The sequence below is a fragment of the Psammomys obesus genome, unplaced genomic scaffold (assembly GCF_907164565.1).
Source record: "Psammomys obesus unplaced genomic scaffold, mPsaObe1.curated_primary_1811, whole genome shotgun sequence".
Classification (NCBI taxonomy): Eukaryota; Metazoa; Chordata; class Mammalia; order Rodentia; family Muridae; genus Psammomys; species Psammomys obesus.
The window spans coordinates 10,521,117-10,545,890 of NW_026591643.1; the positions used below are offsets into that span (position 1 = coordinate 10,521,117).

The following is a 24,774-nucleotide window of genomic DNA, read 5'->3' on the forward strand; positions in this document are numbered from 1 at the left end:
AAAAAAAAAATCTAGATTCTACTGTGTATTTGTGACTTTGTCTTCTAAGATTCAAGGTGGTGACAAAAAGGAACACCTATTCAAAATAACCATGGAATTAAGATGGTTTAGTATATAAAGGCCCCTTCATCCCTTTACTTGCTGTTCTTTGGAGCTGTGCTAAAGTTTGTGTTCAGCTGTAAATGTATAGCCTCCACTGAAAGGAAAGTCGACTTGTGGGAAAGCCAACACGTAGCTTCTCTGTCATTTTCCATCTGTGTAACACTAGGCTTGTACCTGCATAATCTTGCCCTTCCTGAGCCTCCGGCTCCCCTTCTGTGTAAATATTGCAATGCTTTAACATAAAGTAATAGATGATTATATTTTTTTAATTTATCATCAGTCATCATCACTATCATCATTAGTGTGTATGTGTATCGGAACACTTGTGCATGTTGCTTATGTAGAACCATGCATCTCACAGAATGTATATGTATATATACACAGTTACATATATATATATATATATATATATATATATATATATATATGCATGTTATATATAGTTTTTTTGTTTACCAGAGGCAACACTGTGGAACTCGTTTTTTCCTTCCAATTTTATGTGGGCAGGAGGGCTGAAACTCAGGTCACCTAGTTTACACATCTTTCCCAGCTGAGGCATTTACTGTTATTTTTTATAAAAAAAAAAATATCCTTCCTTTTGTGCTTAATAATAGCATTCTTCTTATTGAGTAAGATTTAATACTACTAACTTATTTTACTGTAGTTACCCTAACTCTGTCAGATGCTGGTTTTCAACAAACCTACAAGTGAGGCAAGTTCTGTTGTCTTGAGTTGCTGCAAGGAAAGGAAAGAAAGGGAAAAAAAAACTGAGAAAACAAAACAACAACAACAACAAAAAAAAACACCATCCAGAGCTAAATTGCATGTAGAAGCCAGTGTTAGTGTAAAATCGGCTCACTGAGAGGCCTCTGTGCAATTTGTTTGAGAAATCCCTCCTAACGATGGGGGTTGCACATTCCTGGATGCACAGAAGAGGGTTTTCTCCTGACAGGCTTCAATATCTCAATTTTACTCCTCATCTGGGGGCCGAGAGCCGTTTGGTAATACTGAAAACCAGGCTGTTGCATCACCCTGACGCTGACGGCTTCGTCAAGATCTGTCTCCCAGTGCCAAGCTTCTTAGTAATATGCTCCCCCGCCCCAGTATAGGCGATTCTTCTTGGATAAGCTGGTCCTTTGTTTGTTTAGCTGATTTATTTCTCTTCTTACTACCTTTCTCCCGAGTCACGCCCTCCTGCCTTCACAGTTTTTTCTTCCAGTGATCAACTTCTGATTCAAGCTGCCTGAGTCTAACTTGACCTTCCCCTTTGTCCCTTTTCCCTACAGATGTCTTAGAGATCTTAATATGAGGCAAGATCCATATTTTATTCAGAAGTTAGAGTGAAGACTCAAGAGCAAAATGCAGGCATAATTTAGTTTAAGAAAATTTAGGACAGGGAAAAATATTCTCTGACGAATTAATCCTTTATTTCAAGAATGCCCTCCCACACTTTCTTTATAGAGGTCATCTCTGAACTCACTGGACTGGAAATGGAATCTTAAATTTCCTGTACTCTAAGCCACTGACTGGAGAATTCAGCACTATTATATGCAACATGTCTGCTTGACTTTGAATTAGTTAAAATTGAATCAGCTCAAAATGTACTTCTTTGGGGGACAGAGTCAAGTGTTCAGTAATTTCATGTGACTAAAGTCTCCTTCCTGAAGGCCAGTAAAAGACAGAGATACTTCCAGCATCCCAGAAGGTTCTATTGAGCAGTATTTGTGTAAACGAGCATCGCTCAGTGAGCAGTACGGCTGAGTGTTCATTTGTAAGTGGTTGTCTGTCCACAGAATCAGCTATTTAACATAGACTGATAGGGCTGTGGCTAGTTCTGCAATGGCCTCAGCCATAATGCATTAATAAATCAGTACAAAAGGCTACCCTAATGAAGAAATTCATTATATCAGAGATCATTAGACAATATCCATCAGCACGATTGGTGGAAGAAGAATGAGGTACACTGGAATGAAGCAATATATTTTTGTTATTTGCTCTCAGAATGTCTGCATTGTGATTCTGCTGACCTGAGAATCTAAGTGCACCCTGAAGCTGTACCTTGATTGCTCCAGTTGATATCTGGATCTCATGGAGCCTTCTCATGGTGCCATCACGGTCAACAAAGTAGGATGATGCAAGCTGGTGCAGTGCTTCAACGCTTTGAGTGGCATTCCCTGACTTCCGGTCGAGGCGACTTTTGTCCATGTACATGGTCAAAGCCTCCTCTCCTGCATGGGAGAGGAAAGATGATAAGAGAGCTTGCTCTGGTTTCACTTTTGGAAGAGAGGTTCCAGAGCTTGCCTGATAAAAACAGACAAAGTCTCCAATCAATCAAATATCCTTCTACCTATAAAATGAAGGACACAGTAGAAGATCAAATCCAGAGGTTGGTGTAGATCCCATCAGAGCAGGGGCCATTGAAGAAAGCTCAGCTATCATAGTCCATCTCCACATAAGCCTTTATATTCATCTCAAGAGCATTGTCTTACCTCTCTGAGGAGATGGAGAGGGGTGAATGGGAGGAGAGGGAATGGTGAGACTGGGAGGAGAGAAGGAAGTGGATGAGATCAGGCTGTAAAGTGATTAAACAAACAAACAAACAAACACAAAGTCCTCCATTTATAAGAAAGGTTTTAATGATTTGACATAGATATCCTTTCCTGTTTTTTTTTTCTTCTGTTCACTCAACATAATTTAATTCTTACTTTTCTTTTTTTCTACTGTTTTCTATCATTTCTTTGTTTCCATCTTTTACTTCTCCTCTAACCACCTCTTTTTAGACAGACAAATGACAGGCTGTGGTTATGTAGAGTAAAGAAAGAGGAAAATGGAATGAATAGATAGATAAATGTTTAGGTGAATATGTGGAGATGTGGGGATACTTTAGATTTTTGGTGAATGGGTAACAGAATTAAGGTATAGGGGAATATATCTTACAGAGATATAAATATGCTTATATAAATTTATATTTCCTCCCATGAGTTTTCTTAGAAATTCATATATAGATTGTTAACACTAGTAAGCTATAATGGTATTGGATATGTTTAATAAGCTATTTTAGTGGAATATTGTGAAAAATCTCTAGATGTGGCCAGCAAGTAGACATGGCTGCCATTATCTAGCTTCCATTCTCCACTGACATAGCATGACCACATTTCTTAATTTATCACTCCCTCATTTTCATCATTAGCAATATCAGCAATATTCAAGAAAACAATGATAATAAAACCTATCTGTCCCCTTGGGATTAAGAAAAGAAGTAAATTAATTAATACATAAAAGGTGTTGAGAAGTATCTCTGGTTCAGTTTAATATTTGAAAATCAATTAGTATTGGACTTTGACTTCAGTTCCATGGTAGACCATATTCTAAGAATGCATAAAGCAAATACCAAATTCAGTCTCAGCTACCACAAAGAGAAAGAAGAAAGATGAGAGAAGGAGGGTGAGAGGTAAGGATGGTATGAAGAAAGGCAGAATGCGAGGTTGGAAAAAATAAGAAAGAAAACAAAAAGAAAGATAAACATAAAGGAGAGCTAGATGTGGTGGAGCACATCTTTAATCACAGCCCTCAGGAGCCAGAGGCCAGCTGACTATGTTGAGTTTGAAGGCCCACTGGACTCCACAGTGAGCTCCAGGCCAGCCAGGGCCACATAGTAAGACCCTGTCTCAAAACAAACAAACAAAAGAAAAACTGGAAAAAATGCAAAACAAACAAAGAGAAAAGGGTGGGTGAGAAGTTGAGGGGGCACAGGACAGAAGGAGGGGAGAGATAGATGTACATATGATTTTATTTCATTCGAATGTATGTATATCAAAATTGTAGTTTTTTAAAAATAAAATAAAAGTAATTATTAAAAAGTGAGTTATTTATTAATAGTCATTATAAACTGAGACCCTAGAACTAGGGTGCCTTGACTGGAACTAGTTATCACCCTCATACTTCAGATCCTTCATTAACAAAACAGTAACACAAGCTGTACCTACTTCCTAGGGTTGTCCTGAGGCTAAATCTGTTACAAGAAATAGTTGGATCCTGCAGGGCATATAGCAAGCATGTGTTAGTATCAATCACAATGATTTGAAAATTTTGGGTTACTCATTATACAGTATTTACCTTTACATATGATGAATAAAATAAAGTATTTAGAGAACGAAACTTCACAGTACATTTTGAGATATAAAACCTGCTATCTAGGACAGTTGGAATGTTTTTTAGACTACTGATGACTTTTTGAGTTGAAGAAAGGAAAAGCAATTTACTTTAAGGAAGAGTTTGCCCTCTCCTCCTAAATATTTGGCTTTTGAAATCTTACTCAGCTTTCTAGACCAATTCTAATGCCAGTTCCTCTTGCCAGCTCTGTACTTACCTGGCATACTCAAATACATCCCTTAGAATTGCTTAGGGATTGCTTCTAATGCCACCATATCAACCCAAGAGAAGGAATCATTTGCCTAAAATTTCCCCTAGATTATACATTTAGCTCAGCTCCTATGCTGGGCATTTCCCTGTTTGAGTACTTTGGTAGGTGTCACAATGACAAAGGAGCAAAACACTGAGCTATGCTAGGAACTACAGAAAAAGATTTAGTATAAAAACTTGCCATTTCTCAGTAGTAGTTCTCTTATTGCTACTATGTTGACATACTATTTTAAATAAGCTACATTAAATAAAATGTATTATTAAATTGAATTCTGCCTTTTTTGTTTTCTTTTTAAAATGTAGTCTTGAGAAGTGTAATCCTTGATTAGGATAGGGCTGGGGTGTAGCTCAGTGATAAGCATGTGATTAGCATATACAAATCTTGAATTTAAACCCCAGCCACTATCTTTCTAAGAAAGTTTTTTTTTTTTAATTAAAAGAAATAAAGGAAGGAAGAAAGCATGAAAATGGAGGAATGAAAAGAAGAGGAGGGGCTGGAGAGATGACTTAGAGATGAAGACTGCTCTTCCAGAGGTCATGAGTTCAATTCCCAACAACCACATGGTGGTTCCCAACCATCTATAATGAGATCTGGTGCCCTCTTCTGGGGTGCAGGTGTACGTGCAGACACAACATTGTATACATGATAAATAAATAAATCTTGAAAAGAAAAGGAGACTGCAAGTGGGGGAGGAAGAGAGAGATAAAAATAAGAGGGAATGGGTGAATTAGTTGGTTAGTAGTAGTTAAAGACACAGACCTGGGAACTAGACTTAGACTTGAACTAGTTCATATCTCTAGAGGATTTAAAATGGATCATAGGGCTCACACATGGGATTACCAGAGATGGCTGAAGAAAACAGCAGCTTAAGATCATTTCCATATTTCAGATGAATCACCAAAGCAAAGGGACAAGCAGACAAAAATGTAAATCAGCATACAGCACCTCTGTAGATCACATAAACCACAAATCCCAAGAACCTGGCCTCTCCAATTGTGTGTACACTCATCAAGTAAAGCATGCATCACATTAACTCAATGTTGGTATCACTGCTCTACAAAATGAATCCCTTTTTACCTCACTGTCAACACCTCTGCTCTGCCATTACCTCTTTTTCTTACCATTGCCCATGCTGCCCTGTAAAATGAACCCACTTGACTTCACTCTATTTCTGATCCTGGATAACATTTAACCATTTCTCTCCCTTTGGAAACACATTATCTTGGAATCTGTCTCAATATCTCCCACTCCTTACTATACCTGGGTTGATAATGCTTTCTATGTATACCCACAACTCCTTTATTTCTGCAACACACTACTTATCCATTGTTTTGGAATTTGTGAGCTAAGAGCATGTCTCCTCTGCTAGAGGAGAATTACTGTGATGTCGGGGCTTTTATAAAAGTTTCTTGTCATTCCAACTTAGCACAATGTGAGCATGGACTGTGTACTTAGCAAATAATGATAAGACTGCACATGAATAAATAAATACAGAAACAGCCCAACTCTACAGTACTTATTGATTGACCTAGTTACCTGAGCAACGAGATTGAAATCTCCCACTTGAAGGTGATGCAAGTACATAATGAGGTTCCATATTCTTAGACTTGACTGAATTCTGAGCAAGGTGTATATCTGCATTTTTCCATGAGTACCCTTTCTCTGGTAGACAGTAGGAAGTGCATCTATTCTCTTTGAGCATGAAAAGTTCTAGTTTAGAAATGACTTTACATCCAATTGCACTTTGAAATTCAGGGACAGTGGGTGGGAAGGAAAGTAAATGTGAATCACCCAATTCATCTTTCTAATATTCTCAATGCTTCTCCTAGGGTCCAACATAGAGCAGATGTTCAGTTATCTTTTGACAGGTAAATGGATGGGCAGAGGATGGATATGTGGACAGATCATTGGATAAATGGATGCATCAATAGATGGGTAGAGAAACTGAATGGTAAGTGAATACTAGGAGTTAAGGCCATGAGTCGGAAGAAATAAATAATCCACATGTCAGCTCTGGCTCTCTTAGGGGCCTATGGATCACAAGGTGAAAACAAGCTGGTTCCCACTGGACTGAGAGCTGGCAGAAGCAAGCCTTAGATCAAGAGGGGTTAATGGACTTCTTGCTGCATTATTAAGACTTAATTTTGTCTATATTAAGAGAATGTTCTGTTTAGAACTGCATTCCCACTTGGGCATTTTGCAAATTGCCTATTCACCCCACATAGGCCTTTCCTCAGTCTTCTAGTTCTCCAGCATCTTTGTCTCACTCTCTGAAGCACTTTTCCTCTGAGAAACAAAGCAATACTCATGCACACAGAAGATTGAGAGAGCAGGGAAAGGGCCCATTTACGTCAATGAAATTACTGCTCTGGTGGGTGGGGGACAGAGCTGCCTGGACTTGGGGATACTGTAACACTCCTCGTCCTTTCTTTAGAAACGCTTTGATTTGATTATCAGCCTTTCTCTCAGCCAACAGAATCTTTTCAGAGATGCAGTATGGGGCATATCAAGTACACGCACAAGAACACACACACCGACCAGGAGCAAGAGCCCTCATGCTCAGGTAGGAGAAGGTGTGAATGCAGAGCATACGTTTCCATACATGTAAAAGCTCACATATAAGCCTAGATGCATGCCTCTATGTATGTGAGACCGCATATGTACAAACAAAGGGATAGTCACTCATAGCCAAGGTTTGGGAGGAAGACACGTATACCTCTTAAATAGGTAGACACGTACTCCAAGCATGAATACAAGCTTAGTCAGGCATATATCACAGCTACCTAGCCTACAAACTATTTTCTTTAACCCCAAACATGATTTTCAGAGGGACTGAGGAAAATCACATGTGATTCTAGAGATAGAATTTGTCTTTAAACTACTTTCCTTCAACTCATACACATCATTACTTATTTATTTATTGTATGTGTGTGTGAATTTAACCATTTTCATAAAAACTTAAAGAGCCCTGAAAATGCCTCAGTTCTTAGTCCCTTCTCAGCTCCAATGTGCGTTTCCCACTCCTTGTCCTTCCTATTTCATTTCCCTAAAGAGCTGATGCATTTCTTGTCCTGTACATGACAGTTCAAGGCTCGTTTTTTGTTATTTAATTATACCTTTAGGAACTTACTTGACACTTCAAAAGGTTTATGAAAGCATTTTTTCTCTGTGATTACAGTGTTCCTAGGGAGAAAAAAAACCCTATAATAAATAATATTTTCTATACTTTCTGTACAGATTGGGAAACTGATATCCAGACAGGAAAGTGAGTTTCTGAATACCCCTCCCTCTTTAGTGAGTGACAGGATATGGCTTCAGCCATGGATTCCCTGAGTCTTTTAGGGCCATTAAGTAATAACAGTGATGACAGTGACAACAATAGCAATAATTTGTCAAATGACAGTGTATTCAGCATTTTCTTCCTTCTAGCCATGTGCCAGTGTTTGCTAAGGACTTTTAACACATCAGTTTTTAGATCCCCATAGTATATATTAAATAAGAACTGTTGTTATGAGTAGTTGTAAAAGAGGAGATTGAGGTACAGAGATATGAATATTTGTAAGTAACACTAACATGATGAAACGTGTTGGGTTGAACTGGAAATCAGGTGGTCTCATTCTAGATCCTGTCCTGTTCCTTATGACTCCTCCATAACCCTATTCCTCCCAGTGCACAAGGAGGCATTTAAAATAATTTTCCAAGCCAGCCTTGATGAGGCCTGATAAGCTAGGGGCAGATAGAAGAGGAGGAGGTCCTTCCCAATCAGGGGACTAGGGAAAGGGCATAGGGGGAGAAAAAAGAAGGGGGGTGGGGCTGAGAGGAGGTGAGGGAGGGGCCTGAGTGGGGATACAAAGTGAATAAATTATAATAAGTAAATATATAAATAAAACTGAATTAAAAACAACAAATAAAAATAATCATTTCAAGCACGAATGAGTGAATGAAAGAAATGATGATGTGTGAAGAACCTTGGACAGTTTCTGACACACAGTATTTGATCAAAGATAAATCTTCTTCTCTAAGTTGCCCTACCCTCTACAGTGAGGCCTGAGTGAACCTTCACAAATGGTTGTCCAGCACCAGCTTTCCATTCGGTGCTCTGCATATTTTAAAGCACTGTGTTGTGAAAACAGCAGAGGAAAAACACTCTGTAAATAATTTACCACCTTGTCTTGGAGAAATTAAAAAATATATTTCACAGAGAAAACAAAAGTCAGTTGTTACTTGGAATTTCCAGGGGCTGAGAACAAAGCACAGCTTTTAATGGAAGAACTGAATTGTGCAACAACATTTTTTTCCATGTGAAAAGGAGTTAGGAGTCATTCAAAGAAAAGAGTATAGATGAATACCATGTTCTGTAGAAATCACCTTATTTTGACTTTACAATCGAATATAATTAATACTAATATTTCACACTGAAAGTCCTACTTAATTTACTATCTGCTGAACAAGACACATAATCAAGTGCTGATGAGTTGCTTGCTGGGGTGGATAGGTAGTTTTATTAGTCACAAAGTTGGTTAAAGAGACAATTGATACCCAATTTTAAATATAAGAAAGGTTTTGTGACAAGAAAACCTTGAATTTTTAACTTAGCTGTGTCACTTATTAACTTCCCATTCTGGGGCCTGAATTTATTATTTATAAAATAGAAGTAAATATAATTATGATATACCTTGTAGTTTTGAGAGGAACAGAAAATATAAAATGACTACACTGCAGCAATCCTCACTATTAGTGGCGGAAATGATTCTGTGAATGAGTTTAGTCAGACAATATCTCCATCCATAGTCTCCACGTCATCAAATAATTGGCTTGTCCTTCATCAAAATGCATACAAAGTAAGTGTCTGGGGACATAGCTTAGTAAATAAACTGCTTGCTGTAAAGCATGAGGATCTGAGTTTGGATTTGGAAATCTATGCTAATAGGTGGCCTTATAGCATATTCTTTGTATCTGAAGGAGTGCTGTAGAGCTCAAGCAGAAGAATTCCTATGTGCTTGCTCACCAAACCATCTATTCAAATCAGTAAGCTTCAAGTTCAGAAAGAGGGACTCTTTCAAGGAGCAAGGAAACTCAAGTTTATGTCAGCTGTTGGACTACATACATTCATATGCATTCACAGGTATGTGTACCTTCACATATGAACATGTACATGCTCAGAAATAAACTGTAAACTCAGCCTGGAAAGCACTACCATGGCATTCATCAGGCCTCTACATATTGAATTAAAGGGCCACTGCCCCCTGAGGTCAGCACTGAATGTTTCAAAGAAGACCTCTGTTTCAATTACACCTCAGTCTGTTCAGCAACACATTAATTTATTCTTCCTGGCATTTTCCATAACTAAGGGCATCTCATCAGCTTTATACGGGTGTCGAAGCACAAAAATTCTCAGAGAGTACAGTGAACTTAGTTAATGAAGAAAGAAGGAAAAAAAGAACACTTTAGTGCTTCAGGGATATCAAAAGATGCATTCAGGCAGGACATAGAACCTCAACGCCCCAGTGTGTATGAGTCCCGTTGTTCCCGTTGTCTGTGCATTAGTTTCATTCTACTCCCTTTACTCATCCTCTCACAGATGGATGCCCTGGAAGGGCGTATGGGTAAGACTGAGCAGAGCAAAGCAACTGGCCTACTTTCCTGTTAATCTATTCCAAGCCCACAGAAGATGCATATGATTGTCCACTCCAATAATGATAACCTCAAATACCATCCCTTAATGTTTACTTAAACAAAAGAAATGCCTAAAGTCACCTGACATTTAATTTTTCTGAGATTAGATCCCATTACAGAAGAATGATGACAGTGACCATACGAAACATTCATTAAAGAAACAAACAAAAACCCATTTCATTACAAGGTTAACTCCACAAGGGTTAATATTCTAAAATTAGAGTTTATGTAAATGTGTAAAATTTCCAGCATGATCACAGCAACCAAGATAGCTGATATCTATGTGAATACATGCTTTTGAGAGCTAGGTCATGGAACAGAGACTAATATGTCTCTAAGAGCATCCCATTCTCCTGCCATTCTGGACACAAAATAATGGAATCTTGGCCCAGTGGCTGCTGACCTACCTCCCAGTGTAGCAGAGATGAGCAGGTGGGTGCCGTACTTTTTGATGATGGTATCAATGAACTGCTGAGTGGTGGGTCTCCTGCCAAGCAGACGGATGCTCCTTTGAAACTCTGGCATGAGAGGCAATGGATGACGGGCCAGGTCTCTCCTTTCTATGGCTGTGTTCCTCACCTTCCAACGGGCAAACTCCCTGGACAGGAGAGATTAGCAACATTCCTCAGCTTCCATTTGTAGCCACAAGCCAGAGGTCACCCATCCATCCCTCCTATAATATAGGCACCCCTCCTAGGTGATAGATTGTCTGTATTTAGTCTAATTTTATTAAATATATATATGTTCAGATTATATCTCACTGTGTAGTCAAGCTAGGCTGGAATTCACCTGATAGTCCTCATTGATATTGAGATGATGGCTTAGGCTTATAAGTACTGTGATGACAACTGTGTACTCAGTACTACAACTCCTTTTATATTTGTTCTGTGATGCTTTGCTTTAGCATTTTCAATCCCATACAATCTACAAGTATTTACTGAGAAGTACTGTGGTCATTGGGATATAGGATCAGAGCCACAGCCAGACCTTGAAGCTTCTTGCTAAGTTCAAGAATACAAATGACAGACCTGATAGGCTACGGTCAGATGGAAGGGGAGGTGGATCTCCCCTATCAGTGGACTCGGGGAGGGGCATGGGAAGAGGAGAAAGAGGGGGTATAATTGGAAAGGGATAAGGCAGGGGCCTACAACTGGGATCCAAAGTGAATAAATTGAAATAAATAAATAAAGATTTAATAGATAGATAAATAAATAAATAAATAAATAAATAAATAAATAAATAAATAGAAAAATACAAAAGTCAGGGGTCATTTTGCTAAATTAAAATTGAAAGACTGAGTTAAATGAAAGAATCATCACGAGAAATAGAAGATAGCAGAGACCCACAAGTAAAACAATCTCATTCTTTTCTAATTATCACACCACCCATTACTATCGATTGCTGATTACTTTTATAGGAACTAGATCTTCAGTCCCCTCTATTTCCTTGTCAGTCACCCTCACTATACTGTGAAAGCATTATACAGACAAAAACTTTTCAGTTAATCCTCGACTCACATTCTAATCATCTCAGTGATGTTCTACATGGAAGGATTTAATATAAATCTGTAAGGAAGAATGAAGGAGCATTTGAAGGAAGGAGGAGGAGAGTTAGTGAGAGATGCAGGTAAAGAAACAGTGGACAAGAGCTAGGCACAAAGCTACCTGAGACTTAAGACATTGCACAAAGTAATTGTTGGGCCCAGAACTCATTTTAATACAATGCTTTATTGGGAGTTCACAGAATCCATACTATATAGAAGGAACAAGAGAACACTCTGAAAACTATGTGGAAAAAAATATGAATAACCCTCTTTACTTAATGTAAATGTGCCCAGAGCAGAGAAGAGTTTTACTTGGGCCTGCAAGTATTGTTAAACCTACTAAAAATTCTTTGCTACAAATATATCTGCGAAAACTGTCTTTTGTCAGTCACTTATGCTTTAAACTCTATATCTATATCTATATCTATATCTATATCTATATCTATATATTGCATACAAACAACAGTCATATTTTGGTCCACATGTGCATTTTTATTAAGAACTTACTTCTGTGGGATGAATTTTCATGTGAACTTTCCTATATGACTCAGAATTAAAATGTATCTATAGACAAAATTTTAAGTCATCTTGTTGGGGGTCATTTAGCTAGTTTGTTACAGAAAGTTGCAAATGTAAATACACTGAGCCCTTAATTCCACTTTTAATGTAAATTTAGAGAGAATATAAAGAGAAAGAACCAACACATGTACAGAGGAATAAAACAACCTTCACAGAACAATGAAGCCACAATTAATTTATTCTTAAACAATATTCACAGTCTTTGGGACACTCACTATGTACATAACCAGAGCCCATCATAAGTAATGATTTTGAAGAGAAAAGGAAAGAACACAACATCTAGTTACCATTTAATCTCTCATGAAGTTGATGTAAACTTGTAAGAAACAAAGGCACATAGAATTCAAACCATGATTTGGGTCCATTTCTGAAGCTCAGCTATGGGACTGAAGGGATGGCTCTGCTATCAAGAGAGCTTACTGCCCTTGCAGAGGGCCAGAGTTTGGTTCTTTATACCTATTGGCACCTTACAATGGCCTGTAACAACAGCTCTCGGAGAACTTGACGCCTCTGGCCTCATGGGTGTCAGCATTCATGTACACATCCACACACACACACACACACACACACACACACACACACACATATACATAATTAAATGATTATGATTAAAAAATATAAATCTAGAAAGGAAGGTAGAGGAGACAGCAACTAGCTTCATGCCTGGGACTGCCTGCTCAGGACCATGGACAGCACTCCTGGCCCTAAGTGGGTGGGGCAGAGGCTGATTGTTGATCAAAGTTTACAAACTGTGCTCTGCTGTTCTATTCATAGCTGTAATAAAAAGAGCAAAAGGAAAAGCTACCTGGCATAATCCATTGATAGGGAGAGTAGGAATGGAGTATGTCCAAGAATTCTGTGCAAACTGAAGTTCAAAGGAGATGAGATTTGGCCAAAGATGGAGCAGAGAATTTCAGAAAGCATGAGTTGCTTTTGCAAAAATGGAAAATATCGAGAACGAAGAGGATATATGGAAAGAGCAGTGGCTGTGTGTGCACATAATGTCAAGAATCAAAGGCAGATAGCAGCAGTATCATTGCAGAAATTCTGTGGGCATTTTAATGTTTGTTCCTGGGTCTCTCACCAGGCTGTAGCCATCCCAGAACAGGCCTGGGAAATATTTGCTTCCCAATTATATAAGCAGTTCCCATCAGAACATTCTCTTTCTCTTTCCCTCTCCCTTCTTTCTTTCTGTGTGTGTGTCTCCGTGTCTGTGTATCAAACGGTAAAACTGTTGTTAATGACGGTAAACTTTAGCCTGCAAGCTGTGTTCTGTATGTGTTGCATGTGTGTACAGTCCTGTGTATGTGTACTTGTGAGTGTGGAGGCTGAAGGGCACTGTCAGTCATGTGTTTCAGTCACTCTTCCTTTACTTTTGATTCAGTGTTTCTTACTGGTTCTGTAGCTAGATTTGTTGGCTAGCACACTCTGGGGATTGATCTGCCTCTTCTCTGCTGCTCAGTAGAAGCAAGAGATGCAAACCACCAACCACACAGTCTTCTTAATCACATACTGAAGATATGAATCCAGATCTTCATACTTTTGAGGAAAACACTTTAGCACTGATCCATTCTTCCTATCCTACAAACATTGTTTTTTGATTAAAAAAAAATACATTTTTAACTTATTATGTGTGTGTGTGTGTGTGTGTGTGTGTGTGTGTGTGTGTGTGTGTGTGTAGGACAATCTGAAGGCATAAGTCCTTTTATTTTACTATGAATCCTGGGGGTTGAACTCGTGTCTTGAAGATTGATATGATACCAAGTACCTTTAGTGCTTCTAGGTGAGATTCCAACTCTGACCCTATACACTGATGATCAGGACTAAAACTGTTCAGAAAGTGGTTGGAGCAACTCTGTAGCTCCAATTATAGGGATGTTCCATCCAGGACAGTAATAATAACAGTAATAATAAATTTTTATCCCCTTTACCAAAATGATCACCAGTCAGTCTATTCCATTTCACCTACATCTGTTCTTATACATGCAGCTCAAAAAGCGAGGAATGTATCCACAATTTTAGTGTCTGCTACTATTTCAACACTTAAGATTAAGCATCAAACAAAATTGATTTTTACAGAGAACTGATTTAAGCAATTTATATTCTTGTGAGAATAGATACATCTCAAAGAAACCAGCAAGAAGGAGAGACATGTTCAGGCAAACAGGGAAAGGAAGAGAATGGGGAGTTTGGGGATTCTATATTGGGGCTAGAACAGGCCTTTCTGATTTGAAAAGCTATTTGAAGTAAATGAGAGCAAAGCCATGGAGCCATCTGGTGGCTGAAGAATGATCTACAATGAAAGAATGGTGGGTGCAAAGATCCTGAGGCAGGAGAAGGTTGCCTTGTGCAGGGAAACACTAAGGATGCAGGCGGAGATGAGGAGAAGGCGTGATATGAAAGAGTGATGGCAGAAAAGCAAACAGCACTAATGTTTGGGACAGGAATACTGTAGATCTTGAAAGACTGGCAAAAAAAAAAAAAGAAAAGAAAAAAAAAAACTAAACTAGACTCTACACGGGCTTGGCAAACACCCTACCACTGAGCTATATTCCAGCCCTGGTTATAAATTCTAAGACACACAAAAAGCTAATAAAATGTATTGAGCCAACTCAATCTGATCATGTTTGGAGGAAAAGAAATATCGAAGTGCTTTCTGGAAAGAACCAGATTTTAAATTCATTAAGCATATTAGACAACCACTCAATTCCATTCTTGGGCTTCAGCAGAAATGGGTAATATATAAACAAGTAAGTGTGGCTATATTTTAATAAGATCATATTTACAAAAAGTAAGTGGCAGGTCAGATTGTGCCTTTGGAGAGTGTAAACCCTTCTTTTGAATGTTTCATTTTGATCCCATTCATAGAAGATATCAAATTCAATTTTCCCACTTCATGAATTGGAAAGTGGAATGTCAAAGAGCTTAAGTTATAAACCTAAGAAGAGAGAGAGAAAGAGACTAGAATGACTTAATCAACGCCTGGGGCTCATGACTCCTGGTGCAGGTGTCCTCCCCTGGACCATGCCACCTGAGAACAAATAAGAAAAAAGTGAAGTGAAGCAAGGAAGAAATGTTGCCTATGTGCTTTGCTGGGCCAGGAACAATTTCATGTAAGTGCTCAGTGAATTGAACACAACATAAAATAAATCTTTCCTATTGAGCCCACAGAGCAAGCAAATCCCCCTGGAGGAAAAGGAAGAACCTGCCATGACACAGGATCTGCAGAATATGCTCATGCCCAATTAAGCATCCCAGCAGGGTGGGTGAAGCAATTAGACTGAGATTTAAAAAAGGATTCTAGATGGATGGTATGAGGTGCCTACTGAAAGACCCGTCCCAGTAGGAGGTCTGAAAGCAGGAGAGTGAATGATGACAAGGACGGGGCATGGAGGAAGAATAGAGCCTCAGGTGCCGGATTTAAGGAGACTGTAAGACCAAGGCTTTCCTTTTAGACTAAGCATTGCCTTTATAGGAAAAGCCTTCATGTTCTTTCATAATTATCTGCTTTGCATGCACACACACACACACACACACACACGCACACACACACGCACACACATCCACACTCAGTAGTGCTTTGAATGCATGTTGCACTGAAGTGGGAGAAAGGACAAGACAGGCAGGGATGAGGCTTTGTGCTTTAACACAGATGCTTCCCCGCCCACACAGCTAAGCCCCCCCTTGATACATAGAGCTGACTGAGTGCGATCATCTGCATACCTCTCTCCTTCAGTCCAGGGACTGCAGATAGAAATTCTGGGTTTTGCAACCTGACGCTGTCGCCTACTGTGTGCAGTCTATAAAATGTAAATGGCATCTTAAAGGGATGCATTTTAGCCTGTTGCAAATCATAAATCATGTAGCCCTCAATTAAATGCTAATGTAAAGTTATTTCAACATTACAACTTCTATTGTGATTATATAAGAGGCTTCAATAAGAGGTTGAGTGGTTAGGATTAGATGGTGGGTAGAAAGAGAGAACATATTACAATTTTCATCACAAAGTTACCCACAGATAGAACTTTGGGGAAAAGTAGGATTTTATAATTATGAAATATATTAATATCTGTAAGTCTGACTAGAATTTTTCCCCAGGTCTATTTCCTAATGTATATAATGAAGATTAAAACCACATGGTTCCAAATGTCCCATAAAAAGTCAATCAGGGAGCTGTAGAAATTGCTCAGAGTTTACGTGCACTTCTGCCGCCCATTAGAGGATCCGGGTTCAGTTTCCAACACACACGGAGGCTCATAACCACGTAAAACTCTAGTTCCAGGAAACTTAAGACCTTGTTCTTGCTTTCAGAGGCACCAGGCATACACACAATGCATAGACATGCATGCAGATAAAACAAACACATAAAATAAACAATTTTTGAAAACTTAAAAAAAATAACTCAATGAAATAACACTTGAAGACATCATGTAACTTGAAACAAACAATAAAAATATTTTCATAATAAATAATGCCATGCTTCTTTTGCTTATTTGTCTGAAAAATGAGAAGGGAGACAGGTTCTGGATCTCTTGGAATAACACAAAATCCATACTAACAAGGAGTTTTTTACACATTTTTAATATTTATATTTTAATATTAGTTACAGTTTATTAAATTTGTGTCCCAGCTGCAGCTTGCTCAGTCATTCCCTCCCAATCCCACCCTACCGCCCTCCTCCCTGCCCCTTTCCAAGTCCACTGATAGGGGAGGACCTCCTCCCCTTCCATCTGACCTAGCTTATCAGGTTTCCTCAGGGCTGGCTGCAATGTCTTTCTCTATGGCCTAGCAAGGTTGCTCCTCCTTCGGGGTGGGGGTAGCTCCACAAGGACCAAATATATTATGAGACTGTATCTCCAACCAAGGAACATGTATGGATATAATCTAGAACCCCTGCTCAGATGTAGCCCATGAGAGCTCTGTATCCAAGTGGGTTCTCTAGTAAGGGGAACAGGGACTATTTCTGACATGAACATGGGTTTTCTAAGTGATTGAAACTACTATAATCTCCAAATAGGAGAAGAGCTGATCTGCTTTCCATACAGAAGGTCATGCCTTGTTTGTTTATTGTATGTACTCATGCAGTAGACATAGTTCAGAAGTATTTTTCAAAAAACATGCATACTTGCCATTTTTAAATATGGAGAAGGGGTAGGAAGATTAAAGAATGGATGAAGGTACTTGATAAACACACACACACACACACACACACACACACCATACTCCACTATACTACACCACACCACAGCACACCACACACAACACTCCAACACTGTACATGGCAGAGACAGAATGATTGCTGGAACTTTCTGACTAGCCTTTCTGGCTGAATTAGTAAGAAACATTTTCTCAAGAGAATATGGCAGAGAGTGATAGAACAGGGTGCCTGATATCCTCCTCTGACCTCTACACATGGGTGGCTGTTCAAGCATGACCCCCCCCCATAACAGAGCTACAAGGGCATAAACCCTCCATATACACACAAGTAATAACAATGTAGCGAAAATGTAGAGGAAATGGTAATAAATAATCAATAGTAAAGGAAGTCTGGGTTACAATCACACCAGAGTCAATCTGTGCAGTTCTAGATGATCAAGGAATGGCAATTATCAATATCTTTGAGTATGCCTATATACAAAAGTCAAAAGCAAATCACAGCCAAGAAGAATGCAATCAATGCAGCTAGCATGGCAGCTGTTGCTGAACATCTTCTGAGAAAAGTAGAGCCCGTAGGTCGATGCTAAGTCTCAGGCATCTGCCATGGTTTCCCATGAATACAAAGACAGCATATTCTGACCGATGTCCTCCAAACAAACCCTCTGGAGAGTTGGCCTGGCTTTAGGCAGCCTGATGTTTATGTGAAAGAAACACTCAGTAAAGAGACTGCACGAGGGTCAATCTCACTATGATGTAGGCACCTACTTCTCTTTGGGCTTGAATTCATCCAGAGACATCTTAGAATATTTTATAGACACTTTATGTCCAATAAATGTCTATTGAAAGTATGATTGATTACAGTACAGTATGTTTGCATTTGTTTATTCCTAAATGGCTTATCCTTTTGGTTGCATTAACTAATCACTTGGAAATGAAATGACGCCTCAGAGTTTTAGCGTAATGGAGAACTCTGAGACTGCTCCAGATATTGTTAGCAGCAAATTATCCCAGAGATGAACAAGGGAATCACAGAGGAGGAGGGTAGGTATACGGAATCATTGCACTGAGAAGAGAAGTGAGGGCATTTCTCTTGCCTGCTGTTCCCATCCTCTCCCACAGATCCCAGCCAGCTCAAGGAAAGGTGAACCCAAGGGCACATATGAAGCAGAAATGATGCATTTTAACGAGCAAGGGTAACAGTGCCAAATCCCCTGCCTGCACTCCTGCCCCAGAATGTAAGTGGGAGGGCCGCTGAGGAGCCATGGCATCCAAGCGGGTCTGTCAGAGCATTCTGGCTCCAAAAGGGCAAAAGGAGAAAGCACGGGAAAAAAAGAGAATAAGAAAGAAAGAGCCATCTCTGAAAATGTGATTTTGAATAGCACTGTTTTCATAAGAGGTACAAATATTGACTTAAGTTTAAAGAATAAAACCATCTTTGCTTAGAACCTGTCTGTCTCTTTTCCAAAGTATGTTCATTTAAGTAAAGATATGTTAAAAATGTAGTGTGCATGTTCATATGTGCCACAACATAGACATGGAGGTCACAGGACAGCTCTCAGGAGTAGATCCTCTCCTTTTGCTCTGTGAATTCAGGGCTTCAGTCTTGGTAGGTAGCAAGTGCCTCAACCTGCCGAGCTATCTCACTAGCCCAAATTGTAATTTTTTTTTTCTTATGGAATTCCCAGAGCAGATCTTAAAGAACATAAGGGAATAAAGGTTGGCGAAATGAAAATGTCTAATTCAGGAAACACTTACTAGAATGGAGCTCATTTCCTCCTTGAATAAACACTGAAGAAGCAAAACAACAGAACTGTAAAGAGCCCACAGAGAATAAGAGAACATTCTTATGAGTGGATCATTCCCAGATAAAGACGTAGAATTCTTCATGCAGTATTGTTAGCAAACACAAGGATATACAGAGATGATGAGAATTAATATTGGGGAAGGCAGCTTAAAACCCACTTGCTTTGTTTCATACTCTGCAACTGAAATTTGCTGAGAACCTCTGAATTCTTGCCCACTCACTTATTACTTTACCATAGAGAATCCAAACATGAGAGTGTGAGGGATTTTTTTTTAAAAACATCCCACAATATTGACATCATTTCACTACGGAGGAAATCGAGGCTCAGAAAGAGAATGGGTTTTCTCAGAGTTACAGCACTGTTGGAGGTGTGAGGGGTGACAGGAGGACAGAACGAAGTTTCCCGATTTTAGATTAAGCACGCCCCACTCTAAAACTTCTGCTTCTTTCCAACACTGTGATTTATGCTTTCCTTCCAATTACCTGGAAGATAGAAAAGATTGCCAATACCATCATAGCAGAAGAAACTAAGTCTCAGGGAACTAAAGGCTTGCTTGGCAAATCTGAATGGGGCTGGAAAATTAGATGCTCAGATATTTTCTCTGTTGAACTCAACACACACACGTAGGAAGGAATTGACTTTCCCAAATGTGCTACAAGGACACTGTGCTATATTCCACAGAACAAATAGTGGGTGCTCAAAAAGGCAGACAGAGCAAGACAGATTGTTCCACTGGTAAAGTACTTGCATATTGTCATCTAAGTTCTATCCCAAAGTACCCGTGTGAAAAGTCAAGTGAAATGCATAAGCAACTAATCCCACTCTTGGGAAAGACTAGAAAATTATTAAATTCCAAGATCAAAGAGAATTGTGACTCAAAAGTATAAAATGGAAAGTCATTGAGGAAGATACTCAAAATTAATGATTGGCTTTTACACTCACACACACATATTCACAGGCACCCACACTCATACATGCACATACTTACACAAGCACTTATATATACACACACACACACACACATGCACAAAGCACATGCTTACTGCCTTATGCTTCTGAACAGAGGACCTATAGAGGTCCTCCCTTAAAAGTATGATGACACAGTAGAATAGGCACAGATTTTATAGCTAGACAAATCTGCCTGGAGATACAGCATGAAGCTGTTCATTAGCTAAGAAATTGTGGGTACCTCTCTCGCCATCTCCCAGCTTCATCATCAGTGCGGTAGAAATATCAAGACTTACCTTGCAGGGTTGCTGGAAGAATTAGACATAATGAATCCAATTAATCTGGTAGTAGTAGCTACTCAATAAACGTTAGCTTTTTATCCTTTGGCAAGGCATTCTAAAAGAGGAGTTTGTCGCATAACACATAACTTTTAATGGATATTTTAAATGATCTTAATATGCTTACGGGCTCCAGGGATTTACACAAACTGCATTTAAATAAAATATTTAAAATTCTGTTTACTCGATTTGTCTCTCCACTGATTTCCAAAGCATCTATCGTGAAAGCATGACTCATAACTAAATATAGATTAATAAAACTTTGGAGAGTAATTATTTTCCAATTATCACAGATCCCATTAAACACTGCAATTATGTGAATTTCCTTTTCAGATTACAAAATTTGAGAGCTCTGAGGGACCACAGAGAATGTCTTCATCATTGCCATCAATCTTGAGATGGAAATATGAAGACTCTGAGAAAGGAAAATGTCCCAGAGACACTCAACACTTAGAAGAAAAGCTGGTCTGAAAAACAAAACAAAACAAAACAGGTCTCTTTTCATTTTTCTTTTCTACAGTTCATCTTCTTACAAGAAAAACAAACTTTTCCTACAGCATGTACTACTGCAATTCGTTAACAACATCTTCCTACATTACATGTTTTAGGAATGAGGAGTATTTTCTGCCACATGATAGCTGCCTCCAAATACGATCCTCACCTATCTTTCTCTTCTTTGTCTTCTTAAATAGAATCTTATGTTCCTGTTTTAAACTGGCTGAGAAATATATTTATCTTCAACTCACTTTATAGATATCCAGTAAGTTGCTAGTCCTTTACTATGAACTAGAAAATCTAAAAACATACTTTACTCAACCTAAATATAATCAAAGTCCTTAAAAGTCATTTAATTGGTGAGTTGAAATTATAGGTGACAGATTATATTTGCTCCATGGCTTTTTATGCAAATAAAATTTTGTTGGCAATCAGTTCCAAGTTTTGTTTAGGTCAACATTCCCTAGGCTGCTGTTGAACAACTTGGAGAGACGAACACTCACATCAAAAACAAAAGGCTTTCCTATCTGAAATACTTACTCTTTGGTATATTATAAAAATCTCTTGACATTGATTTAAGTAATTGAATTCCTCAGTAAATTTGTTATTTTAAAGAAAGAAACAAGGTTTCCAGATTAGAGGATTACAGATTGAGCAAGACATCAGTATATTCTAGTGATTTTTTGTTTTGTTTTGTTTATAACTTTTTGGCCTAAGAAATCCCTTGTCCCTAAATTTAATTGAAAGATATGGAACTACGTAAACTAAGGAAACAAAGATGTTTCACTATATACAATCACATTGAAGAAATTTTACTCTTCCATTGTTTTGGTCGCAGTTAATTTGTTATATTCGAGACAAATTCCACTATGTACCCCAAGCTTATTAAACCCATGATCCTTAGCCTCTAAGGTGCTGAAATAATTTTGGTGTAATTTTAGACACAAACAAAAAGGTCAGTTAAATACATACCAAGGTATGGAAAACACCAGTGGCAAAAACACCCAGGTCTCCACTGAGGTAAAAGAAAGCAGCCCCTGGAGGGGACTTCATGACTTGATTGATGGTCAACACTGAAGAAAGTGTGAGCCTAGAACACCACCACAAAAGCATCTAAAGCATCTATAGAAGCATCTATAGATTGCCTTAACACTGTATCAAGAAGGAAGAAACTATTAATCTTTATATCTAATATAAGCTGATGAGTTGTACTTCACAAGAAAATGGCTCCAAGGTCTGGAGTAAGAATGGCCAGAAATAACTGACAGATAAGCCCTGATCAAGAAAGGAAACTGCCTGCCAGATTTGAGGAAATAAAACTGGCTGCTTGGGCTTTAATATGTGACCTCTAACAGCAGGAGGAGGGCCTGTCTCTGACTCTGTTGCCTGCCTGCCGTGGCATCTCCATCCTGCGACAGGATGTCTTTGTCTAGCCTCAATAAAAGATTCACCCAGTCCTACTATAACTTCATTTGCCAAGGTGGGTTGATATCCATGGGAGGTCTCCTCTTCTCTAAGAAGAAAGGGAGGGGGTAAAAGGGAGGAGAGGGTAGAGGTAGGGACTTGGATGGAGGCGGGGGGGGGGGAGTTCCTACAAGGATGTAAGTAATGTCTGAAAAAACAAGACAAGACCAAAAAAAAATAGGATAGGCTCCTTGTTAAGTACGAGTAATGTTGCTGACTTGAAGCAGAATTTGCAAGGATAATTGACATATATACTTATGGGTATGATTCATAATCCTAAAAGAGGTCAAAAGGAAGTTTCAGTGTGTCTGTCCTTACTGGAGAGATACAGTGAATTTCATGTGCCTGGGGAGGGGATGTATATTTAACATTAAGAACTGTCTTGTGAATGCTCAGAAGGAGTGGAGACATGCCCGTGGGGAACTCATATTTGCTATGACCATTGACATATTTGTTAGTTTCACACATAACAAGATGGTAGATAACAGTTCAGAAGAGATTGTCTCTTAATCATTTTTCTGTTCGGGCAGTGAGGTGATAGTCTATAACATGTTGGGAGAAACCATCATAAAACTACACGTCGGAATTTTACCCCAAAACATACAAAAATTCTGCCTCTCCATCAAATCATACTTCAGTTTTTCTGATTTCTTCAGATGCCCTACAGAGCTACTAGTAACAAATTATCTGTGCTAATCACAGATTAGCAATTTTGGCTATACCCTGCAATAGTTATTGTCAGCAAGCTCACATGGTGTATTCTTTTTACAAAATAATATTCAATTTTTCTCTTCTCTGTTTCTGTCTCACTGCCTCTCTTTGCTTGTTTCTTATACAAATACTCTCTCTGTAAGCATGTGTGTCTCTGTCTTGACTCCCTCTCTTACACACACATACACACTTTTAATTTCTAGTACAGACATGCTTGTTTTTACATATTCATAGGCAAAATTACATATTAAACACTTGATACAGGTGACATGTACCAGGAACTTTGTGTTAGTAAAAACTAGTATCACAGGAGCTCTTTACGATGATGAATCTCATTTTACAGAACAAATTCAGTCTCCCTCCAGATACCAACCAACCCTTGTCATTACTATGAAATTCTGATTGAGATTACTTTCAACTCAGAATTTTGTTTAGCAACAGAATTGCCTGTTTTGAATCCCAGGTCCCTGGATTCAAGTGAATGACTCCTAAGTTATTATATGTTTCTTACTTAAGTATTATTTTTGCAAAGTTACCAATATTTTTGGCCTCCTTAAACGCTGCAATATAACATAAGGAATATAACTCTGAACTGTGGGCAAAGACAGTGCAAGCTGACCACTTACTCTCAGTGTCCTTGATGGAAATGAATATCAACTTAAATGAAGTATGATTCTTAGATGAATTTCTTTTACCATTTAAAAAGTGAACAGATGAACTTGACTGATGGCCTTGAAACTTTTGTTAAAGTGACCCATTCTTCCAAATCATTGGATTTAGAGATATCTGACAACATTTGGTTTCTGATTTGATGCTGGGGCTGTGGGAGTAAGTATAGACAAACAACTTGAATTGTTCTCGGGAAAACCAACCAAACAGGTCAATGAAATACAAGTGGATATCTCTTGTGATGACAATAGCTGTAGAGCCCTTTCTCTCTCTATTCTGTACTGCGGGGGAAGCAGCACAGTCTGTGAGTTGTCTGACCCGGGTTCCAAACATGCTCTTATGAAGTATAGTCCCTAGGGCACCCTCCTCAACAGACCACAGTGAAAACATACATTAACATAGAGAAATCAGAATTCACTCGGATCTCAGTGGCTCAGTCTCAGCATCCGCTTTACTAACAAGTTCCCAGGTGTAATCTCCAAGGTTTCCTCTGTTCTGGACAAGCATAACACCCCATTCTCGCCTTTCACTCTGCTCCTCTGCCTGGAGGTTGCTCCCACAGGACAGTTTCTCAGCAACTACAACTGGCTCTAGTTCTTCCAGACCCTCAAAACATATTGTACCCTGGGATGACAATAAAGTCACCATTTCACAGTCTAAATTTGAGGATAAGGCACAGTATCTGGTTTTTTGTTTGTTTGTTTATTTGGTTGGTTGGTTTGGTTTGTCCACTCACAATATTGCCTGAGGTTTATAGAACACCCAGTACACAACCCTAAATAAACAAAGATAGTGCCAACAGGCTTACAAGTGGGTTTTATTTCTTTCCCAGCATGCAGAGACTTGAGTGCCCAGGCACTCCCC

General features: G+C 38.8%; 1 protein-coding gene across 1 annotated transcript in view; it reads right to left on the reverse strand.

Moving 5' to 3' along the window:
• Brinp1 (BMP/retinoic acid inducible neural specific 1) overlaps positions 1 to 24,774 on the reverse strand; it is a 200,087-nt gene that overhangs the window by 62,967 nt on the left and 112,346 nt on the right. The window contains exons 3-4 of the mRNA XM_055611726.1: positions 10,609 to 10,799; positions 2,161 to 2,330 (exon numbers count right to left, since the gene is read on the reverse strand). Coding sequence (XP_055467701.1) covers positions 2,161 to 2,330; positions 10,609 to 10,799 — 361 coding nt within the window. The remainder of the gene's footprint in view (positions 1 to 2,160; positions 2,331 to 10,608; positions 10,800 to 24,774) is intronic.